The sequence below is a fragment of the Monodon monoceros genome, unplaced genomic scaffold (assembly GCF_005190385.1).
Source record: "Monodon monoceros isolate NGI ecotype Baffin Bay Population unplaced genomic scaffold, NGI_Narwhal_1 Super_Scaffold_1, whole genome shotgun sequence".
Lineage (NCBI taxonomy): Eukaryota > Metazoa > Chordata > Mammalia > Artiodactyla > Monodontidae > Monodon > Monodon monoceros.
This window is the reverse complement of record NW_021703765.1, coordinates 974,246-984,426: the sequence shown is the minus strand read 5'-3', so window position 1 is coordinate 984,426 and position 10,181 is coordinate 974,246. Positions and strand designations below refer to the sequence as shown.

Sequence of the window (10,181 nt, the reverse complement as noted above, 5' to 3'; positions counted from 1 at the left end):
CCGCGGTCCGCGGGCCCTCACCGTGATCGGGAGCCCCGTCCGGGGCCGGCGGCTCGCGCCCGCCCGGCCGCCCCGCGCCGTCCCCGCTGGCCGCCCCGCTGATGCCGCTTCCCCGCGCGGGGCCCGCGCGCCGCTAGCAGCATGTCTCGGCGCAAGCAGGCCAAGCCCCAGCACCTCAAGTCGGACGAGGAGCTGCCGCCGCCGGACGGGGCTCCCGATCACGGTGAGGGCCCGCGGACCGCGGCGGCGCCCGGGGGCCTGGGGGGAGCGCGGGCGGCGGGCGCCGCGCACCGGGGAAGTTCCCCGGCTCCTGCGAGCCAGTGTCTGCCGCGCGGCGCTCGGCCCGGGCGGGCCTGCCCGGGGACCCGGTCCTCCACCGGAGCGCGCGGCGCGGGAGTGCGGGAGAAGTAAACTTGGCTCGGCCGCCCGGAGTTGAGCTGCGCACGGAGGCGCCACGGCTCTGGGACCGCTCGGAGTCCGCGCTGACCGGCGGAGGCCGGCGGGCCGAGCCGGGCGCTGGCGGGAGGGGCCGCGCCGCCGCCTCCGCGCCGCCCCTCGCGCTCCCCGCGCCCGGACGCTGGGGCCGGCCTCGGCGATCGCGGCGTCCCCAGGGCGGTCGCGGCGGCGGGGACGCGTCCGGGGCTCACTCACCACCGGACGCGGGCCGGGGAGGCCGCTGCCGGGACAGCTTTGTTAGGCGCCCGGCGCCCTGGCCGGTGCGCGCTCGGAGCGGGTCCGCCGCCCTGACCCCGGCTGGCCAGCGGCCGCCCCGTGTGCCCGAGGGCCGCGGAGCCCGCGGCTCCGGGCGAGCCGACAAACCAGTGATCCCATTCCGAGGAGAGTAGGAAGCCGGTGTCGCCTGGCCTTTCCTAATGGCCGCCTTGGGAATTAACCCCGGGGTGAGCTGCGCAGCGGCGCGGGGGGGTGGTCCTTGCACGCGGTAGGACCCCGGCACGTTTCTGGTGCCTCTCGGTTTTCTGGGGCCTCTTCCTGTTCTTTTGGAGGCGCCGCGGGCAACTCTGCAGCCAGCTGGCGGGTAGGAACTTCCTGCCCATCCAGGAGGGAAGGTAGGAGCCACGAAAGTTAGCGCTCGGCGAGGAGCCGGCTGGCCGTGGCCGCGCCCCAGCCCGGGAAGTTAGGGCCCCGGCCACTCCGGCCTCCCGCTGCCCGCGGGTCCCCAGGGGGCGGGAGGGGCGGCCGCGGCGCGATCGCGGGACGCAGGGCGACCCTCCACTGCCCCGGAGCCCGGGCATCGAGTAGTTTGTTCCCTACAAAATAGGCCGGCCAACTTTTTGGATTAACCTATTCTAAGTGGTTTAGAGCAGATACGCGTCTTTTCGCTTTGAGAATTAGCCTGCAGAAAATAAAAAGTTGAAGAGTTTAGCGTGCGGTGTCGTAAAGTTTGCAAAAGCCGGTATACGTCCGCATCGGAATGGAGAACGGGAGTAAAGACTTCTTACGCGGCTGGGAATTCAGGAATTAAACAAAATTTGAGAACTCGTGAGGGTCTTTTTGTCGCAGCGGAGGTAAGGGAGTCTTATCTGTGTCGCCTGGTCACCCAAGATTAGAACGGGAGATATGCTAAAAAGAAACGCTTGCATATGGTGGGTAGATTAAGGACAAAGAATCTTTTTGTCATGGAAATGGATTTTTTTTTGTTTTGTTTACTTCATCACATAGAATTTCTCACACTTGGTTTGTTTTCTATTGCCCTCAATGACTACATGATCAAATGAATGGATTTATTTCTGCCGAATGAGAAAGACAGTCTTTCCTTCAAAAGAACTACATTGCATCCCAGTGAGGAATTTTAAAGCTTTATTATTGTGGCTCCTGAATAGCTTAAAATCGGCTTTCACAGCCGCCCCAAAATGCAACAATGTAAATACTTCTCAGCTTTGTAGGGTCGTTATCAAAATGTGCAATGTCTCCTTTTATTAAAGCATATTTTAATTAATAGAGTAAAACCCCTTGTATTTAACAATTAACAAGCTGAGGCACTGCTATTCATTTTTAATTTCACTTCAGAAATGAGAGCGTGGTGAACCTCCTAGTGTAAGCGTGTGGAGGGGTCCAGAGCCCTTATTTGAAAACCTAAGATGGAGTAAATTATTCACAAGTTCTCTTTTGAATTCCCCTTGTTGTTACTGAATTTATTTAGGGGTGAAACACATTCAGGTTTTTTTTACCCACCGTGGGATTAAAGTTTCTGTCAGCCTGTGTTTTTCACAATCATTCAGAGTTGTAATCAAGATATTGCCACAGTTCCTGATCGTATTTTGCAACAGGCCAAAAATAGCCTGTCTGGGGCTGAGCCTTAGTCAAGTAGTGTGTTCCCTCGATTGTTCGGGCAAACTGTTTAAAAAATAGTTCTTTCTGATTTAATTATTCTGAAGCTGATTGTTCATGGAGCATAAAAGATAGTCTGTTCTCTCTTCACTTAAGGCACGTTCACGTATAGATTGCTCTGTTGTACTGACCGTCATCAGGAGGAGAACTAAGTAAAATATTTTTTTTAAAGCTAAATGGTTGTGAAAACTAAATTACTCCAACGTGAATCAGATATTCTCCAAATTATATTCTGTTAAATGCAGTGGAAATCAACAGACTATGCATGAAGTTATAAGCGAGCTAAGATAGGTTACAGTGTTTTAGAAACGAAGTAAATAATTCCTTTGTATTCCTTTGGATGTTACATGTTAATTAAAGCAGTAGATGCCCGCAATAAAATGGAAGGTTCTTGATAATGATATGAAACACAAATATTCTATGCAAAAATTTTAGTATAATATGGGGGGAGGCAGTCACATTAATTTACGGTAAAAGACTTTATTTCTTTAAAAAAAAAGAAATCTGACTATTATCTTTCAGGCTTTGGTTTTTAGGCAAGCAGTGAAAAGATAGCTGTCCAAAAATGCTTCAGTGCTCTCCAAACCTTATTGCAGGAATGAAATATGATGACATATGTAGAATGAGAAAAAGTGATAAAGATTTACGTTAAAGTTCTAAAGTTATCCTGTTGTAAAAATGTGTTTTAAGGATGACTGGGACTAAACTTACATTCCCACTAGGTACTATCTTTTAAAATTGCAAATTGTTTCATTCCTGTTTCCGAAAATTTAGAAATAAATGGGATGCAGCTTTCGGATTCAGTTAATTAAATGTATGCCACAATAAAGAAATCTTTTGAGCCAGCAGAATATTTTTGTTCTAAGAAAAATTAATTAAAACTTCTAATGACGGAACAGCACTTACACTCCTACTAAGAGCTTTAAAAGGTGTTTGTTGCTGTCCTTCACTGGATGAAATACAGCTTAGGAAAGATGCATTTTACTGCCCTTAGAAGGAAAGTATGTATTTAAGGAGAAACAAAAGGATATAATTTAAAGCAGTTTGCCATCCCGTATTTTGTTTGTTTTTATTTTCTGCCAACTCACAGTTACATGGCTATCTTAAAAATCCTTTTAAATGATCCTGTGATTTAAGACTTTACCAGTGGTGTTCATAGACCGTGTTTGAATTAAGGGGAAGAAGGCCCCCAGCCCTGGGTGAAGAGATCTTTTCTCTTTTATCTGTCTGTGCATGGTTTGCCTTCAGAGCCCTGGGCACTCACTCACACACTTACAATTCAGCATTCCAAAAGGAAACAATACAGAAGCCACTTTCTGACATCCCTAGGCAGACTGTTTTCTCTGAAACATGAAAGGTAAGGAGCAAGTTAAGCAGGGAGGGAAAGGAAAAGAAGAATTTGCGAACGTTTATTTTTTAAATGACATTTAAAATCCTAACCTATTTAAAAATGCATAATTTGGTGGCCAATAAAAAGCATGCCAATTAATTCTCACCTTACAGAGAAAGAGCTGATTATGTTACAGTTAAGGGATTGTTTTTTTTTAGGCACATTTAAACTTCCACAGTCTACTCATAATGCAATATTTTTTGATCTGTTTAGAGCCAGAAAATGAAGAAGGTATGGGCCAACAGCAGGAATTACTTACCAAGCTGATTATGTTTTGTGTACAAGATGATGGCAAAAGGAGGCCAAAGTGGGTCAGATTTCATTTTCAAGTACAATCTCTAAGAGGCTTTGCCATTCACCCCGAGATAGCTCCAAGAACGTTTTCTTTTGGGGGGAATTCAGCAAAGGTACAACCAAGGTTTCCGTTCTGTGTACTGACCACCAGTTAGAATTTAGCATTCTTAAATGTAAGTATTTTATTTACATGAAATAAAAACCTTCTTAACTGTCAATGAGGTCATGCCCCATCCTTCAATGCTGCATATAGTTTCAAGAAGGATAATTTTTAAATAATACTTATAATAGGAAGAGGTTTTGTTAGTTTTCATTTTCCTTCATGATTTCTTGACCAGTTGCTAGGATACGAACAGCATATCTTAGTCTTGTGAAGATGAGGGCTAATTCTACCACTGGTGGGACAGGTTTGTAGTTACAGCATATGTGAAGTTGCCACACACTTCATATAAAATCAGGCGTAAGTCAAGTCTGTAGAAATTGAATGTTTTACTATTACCTTACATAAACTTTTACATTTGAAAAAAAGAGCCCGGTCCTTAGATTTTTTTCTCTTGTTAAGTTGAACACCTTTATGACCTAAAGTGCAGTTAACTGTGTGATTCCCCAGCAAATAAGGCGAGTCATATTGCAGAAAGTGAGATATTAATTGAAATAATAAAATAATGCAATGGGCTCTATTTATGTTAGAGATTAGGATTTGATCTGTTCGTTGAAGGCAGGAGTTCTCTGGGCTGAACCATTGCCCACCAAAGAGACCTGAGGCTGCCAGGGTGGCGTCCAACTGCGCGGTGCCCTCCGTGGGCCTGTCTTTTCCAGTCATCCCAGATTCGTTATGCTAACCATCGGGGACCCCTCCCCTCCTAATTCCCGGGAAGCCTTGGGGCCCACACAGCGTCCAGCCTTGGTGGCCTGGGGTCTGTGGGAAGCAGGGCGTGCAGAGGGCTGGCAGCTTCCCACCCATCTCCGCGAAGGTGGGTGGTTCAGGGTGCTGCTGCGACAGACCTGCTGATTTAACCTTTGCCTGCTTCGCCCTGCCGGGGGTGGCCACTAGATGTCAAGCTCATAATACAATGAGTGCATCTGTGCTGTTGACCTTGGCAACAGGACTCACCAGTGTTAAGTGTTAACACTGGCTCCGAGTGCGGACTGGGGACCCACGAGTTTGCTCTGTGCTGCTCGGTTTATCAAATGCCCATCTAGTTCAGCACAAGTGTTTATAGTGCTCAAAGAGGGAGAGAGAACCGCTTTCTTTTGTGTGGCTGTTACATCTTGAACTGTTTAATTAACCCTGCAGGTGCCGTGGCGCTTGGTCTTCATTCGCCGGCGTTCTCGGTCCTCTTTTCCAGAGTGCCCTCTTCACAGCACCGTTTGGTAATTGAGTTAGGGCTCTGCACAGGCAGAGCCACTAGCTTCAACCCCCCAGGACAGGGCTTTTCCTGGATGATTTTTCGCATGTGTGTAAACTTCGCCCGTAGAAATGGAACAGTGCGGTGAGGTGATGACAAATCATGGAAATGATTTAATGACCTAACCCCGAGTGCAAGCAGTCCGAGGGTTCCAGTTGATCGGCGCCTTGTTCCCGGACACCGTGTAGTTCCTGCTGCTCTGGGGCTGTTTAGACCCAGGTGTTCATACGTCTAAGGGGCTTTGCTTATTTATGTGTTTTTATGCGCGGTGGATTTGAAAAGTGACGTGTCGAGGCCCGTAGGCGCTTCCGCAGAGGGGTGTCGTGGAGCAGCACGTTTAATTTCGTGTGTGAGTTTAAACCTCCGCCTCTGAACCGAAGGTGACCCTGCACAGACCTTGTTTTTCCCCCTCGGCGAGCTTTGATGGAAACTGTTTGCATGTGCCGCCGTATTCCAGGTTTGGGCGTTCTCGGTGGGGCCCAGTGATACCCGTGTGTTCATCGTAAGCGAGGTTACAGCGTAACATGTGAGTGAAAGAACTACTGTGCGACCTTAAAGTGCAACAGACATCTTATTATTTGACGCAGCAGTTAAAACAAGTGAACGTTGTGGCCGCTTTCCATCTGCGTGTGTCCATAAAGGAAACAGTGTTTCCCCTCCCCGGTGCATCACCCCACAGATGAAAAACCGCAAATGTTTCAAGCAGAAGACGTTTGGCGCCTGTGCCACAGGTGGTCCTTACTTAACAAATTTGAGGCGTGGGCCGCTGAGTCGGCGGAAGCGGCCTGCGGGTCAGTGCGGCTTGGGCGAGGCACGAGCGCCCTCCGCTGTTCCGCTCCGAGCTCACACGCTTGGAGGTCTAGGAAAAGGACAAAATTTTTCTGTAGCGTCTGGAATTTCGTCTACATTGTTAAACACAGTAGGGGTCTCTATTTGTCTCCTCCTGCTTCACAGCTTGGGCTCAGTATGTGATAATTCATCTTTCTTTATGGGATTCAAAGCTATCATAAGGAGTTAAAAAGAATTAATTTGCAAGAAAATAGTGTCTCCTAACAATTTGGGAAAACTTGAAAAATGGCTTCCTAGATTTTTAAGGGATGGAAAAGGCACGGGAGAAAGTAAGGTTTCCTTTCCTAGAGACCCACGTGGCATTTTCAAGTTACTGATTAAAGTGGAGAAGTTAACATTCCTTTTCCCGGTAAGGAACGTTTGCTTCTCTTTTCGTTAATTGTAAGGGATTTAAAATGCGTAGCAAAAGGGTGGCAGAATAAAGGTGAGAGTTTGGGCTTGATCAGCAAGATTATCAAACACCTGTTTACTGCCCTTTGTAATTCGGTTACTTATTTACAAGGCCCAGCCTCCTGGAAGGAGAGAATAAGAAAGCCTTGCTGAGAACTGCAGTTTGAATTTTTTAAAGAAAGCATCTTGTCTCAAATATTCTTATCTATGTTACAGGCACGCTTTTAACTCGTGGCTTTAAAAGATCATCGTGAGTGTAAACATTGTGTCCATCTTCTGCCACGTCGTTTTTATTTGGAAGGCCACATATGCTTTTGCAGGCAGCGAAGACATGATCCTTGTATAACATGATCCTTGTGTATTGTATAGCAGACCAGGAATCGGAGCTGAGAGAGCAATGGGAAGGGGATCCTTTCACACCCAGAGTTATCCTAAGAATAGGGACATTTTTGCTAAACGTTTTCTGCATTTTTTATCAGTCAGAAGGGAAAAAAACATGTCATTTTAAGACTGCTGTTGAAGCTGTTTTTTGGTTGGAGACCTCTCTGAAAGGCGATGGCACCCTTTCCCCCTCCTGCAGCCCCAAGAGGCGGCACACTTACTCAAGAACGTTTGAACGGTGAGGCTTAGAAACCCTGGAAGTCTCAGGTATAAATAGCAAGTGTGGGGATAGCTGTAGAAACTAATTGCACATTTCCTCTCCACCTGAAATAGCTTCCTCTTTTAGCCTCCGTGCTTTTCGCTCCTCCTGACTGCGTTCAGGAAGACAGACTCAGCGTTACGTACAGACACCTGGCTCACAGCCATGGCTGGTACATCCTCGGTGTTAGCAAAGTAGAGAGTTCTTTCCAATACATCTTCTTCCTCGCATTGATAGCCAGAGAATACAGCAAAACTGTGTGGCACAGAAAGTAACCTCGACCAAATATTCCTGTTAACCAAGAAGGGAAGACTCTTGGCTAAGTTCTGTTACTGGGTGCATTGGTTGGCGTTTTTCTTCACTAGTTCTAAGAGAACCCTGGTGCACGGTAAGGCCCCCGCCTGTTTACAGTTTGAAGTCTCTTTAGTTATCGAGGAGCCAGTATGCAAAAAGTAAATTATTTCGACATTAATGATAATGTTAACAGTGCTTGTTTTTCAGTTCCCCCTTTAAGGAAGAAAGAATTTTCCAATTGCATTGGAAATAAATTTCTCAAACCTTGTACTGTTGTTACAGTGGCTCATTGACGTGGTTTTACCTTGAAACAAAATTTTTTGAGCCATGTCAATAAATGGATGTAATAACTTCTATTTTTAGAATGCAAAAGCCAGTTACAAATGTAAATTTAATTGAAAGGTAGTTGGATACATTCGAATCCGACATAATACTGGCTTAAAACAATGGCAGGATTAAGGGCTTTGGAAGTTGCATGATAAAATTTGGAGCTGCTGTCAGGTCTCTCCTATATGGGTTTTCTAGTTATATAGAAAGCATTTTTTTAAAGATAACTACTTCCAGATGAGCACATCTACACTGTAACACGATGCACGTAATCACTGTAACGAGAACTGCCATCGAAGCAAGTTATAACAACTTCCTTTGCATCTCGCTCTCCTGAATGTGGCAGAAGGCCGCCGCTTTCACTCTGGCCTCAACTGCAGTCTTGCTGCTTCTGAAGAGCTGTGTCCCTAGTGAAACAGGCTCGTTTTGGTTCTCCCCCACCAACCAATTCAGTTGAAGTGCTTGTTGTTGTTTGAAAACATTCTTAAAATATGCACCCAAAATTTCAATTGCACACATGACGTATTAGAGGCTTTTCATTTGCATTCATTGTATTCAAGACTGTCTTGTGAAATTTGTGCTTCTCTGTAACTTTTATGGAATGCTAATCCTACTGAGATTTTGATCGTGAAACAAGTGGAAATAACAATTGAAGTGATCACGTTATGGTACTTCCTACAGACCCCAGTAAGAAAAATTACAGGTGGTGATTCTAAATTATTTGCCCCCAATAAAAAATCTGAATAGTACTGAAGAATGTTTTTCCTTCGCTTATTGTAGTTTTTAAAACATGTTTCCGTTAAAAGGCAAATTTATTATGAAACTTGGGTTATAAAATCCAACAATTATTTGTTTTGTTAGGTTCATTAACATAATGAACTAACAGATCCAAAATGCCATTTTCACCCAATTTCCTCCCTTCGGTTTTGCTTTCCTTCTTCAATTTTAGAGGAATACAGTGGAGGCTTATTTTACTTTGACAAGAATATCTTCACTGTGTTTAGGTAACTATCAATTTGCGTTAAACAACATGGCTTATTATTTGGTAAATAGTACTTAAATATTATTCTATGCACAGTTTCTACAATTGAGAAATAATTGTAATTTTGCTAACCTGCCAATGGGAGAAGAAGAAAATTACCTTCCCAACTTCCATGAGTTTGGAGGTGAACCCAAAATACTTAACACATGGAAAAAACCAATAGAAGTGTAAAAATTTATCTTTAAAGTAAATAGAGATTTCTTTGGGCTGCTTAAGACCTGTGAGAAAAGTACAGTGTAAAATAAAAGTCCTGTTTCTCTATTTCACACGCCACAGTTGTTACAAAGAAACTCTGGGAAATGTTCCTCTGTAAAGATATAATTTATTTATAATTAGTTAATTCTTCCAACAGTCAACGCACTTTCAATGATCCAGAAGTCAGCCTAATTTTTAAGCATTTTCTCAGTGAATTGTCCCTAGCACATATTCCATATGAAAAAAAAAAGTATTCTTTTATAGCACAGGGAACTATATTCAATATCTTGTAATAATCTATAATGGAAAAGGATCTGAAAAAGAATATATATATAAAACATAAATAAATAAATATATATATATAAATTTACTGAATCACTTTGCGATACATCTGAAACTAACACAACATTGTAAATCAACTGTACTTCAATAATAATTTTTAGGAAAAAGAAAAAGTATTCTTTGGACAAAATATACACTGTGTTTGTGTAAAATTTTAAATGTATGTACCATGTGAATGCTTTTGTATACCATGTAAGTTACACATTTTTCTCCTCTAAGGAATAAATGTAAAAAAACATTTCAAGAAATTAGCAATATTTAATTTCTTGGTGTTTTTCTTTTTAAAAAGTATTAAAATTTAAAAGCTCTATGAAGAGTACGGCAGGCCTTCTAGATCATAGCTTTAAAGTGTTAGTGTTCAGTTATAATTAATAATTACACTAGTTAATGATGTACTGTAACACGGCTTCCAACTTGATTGCTTGGTGCAGATGAACTTTTTTTTAATGGCCACTTACGTTTTTAATATGTGGGTCTACAGGAGAACATTCCACTATTGTAAAGAAATTTTAAAGTAGAGATTCTTTGCATTGTGTGATAATTTTTAAACTACATAACTAAAATTTGAGATAGCCCCTGTTTCCTTATCAGTCATTAAGAAATTATTTACCTGAAGAGTTGAGGGGTTTTTCCTGCCCTGTTCCATAACCTTTGCAGGTT

At 44.2% G+C, this 10,181-nt stretch overlaps 1 protein-coding gene across 1 annotated transcript in view; it reads left to right on the top strand.

The window, feature by feature from the left end:
• The first annotated feature begins 141 nt into the window (after window positions 1-141).
• Window positions 142-10,181, top strand: part of SALL3 (spalt like transcription factor 3) — a 17,059-nt gene continuing 7,019 nt past the window's right edge. Inside the window, exon 1 of the mRNA XM_029231894.1 lies at window positions 142-223. Coding sequence (XP_029087727.1) covers window positions 142-223 — 82 coding nt within the window. The remainder of the gene's footprint in view (window positions 224-10,181) is intronic.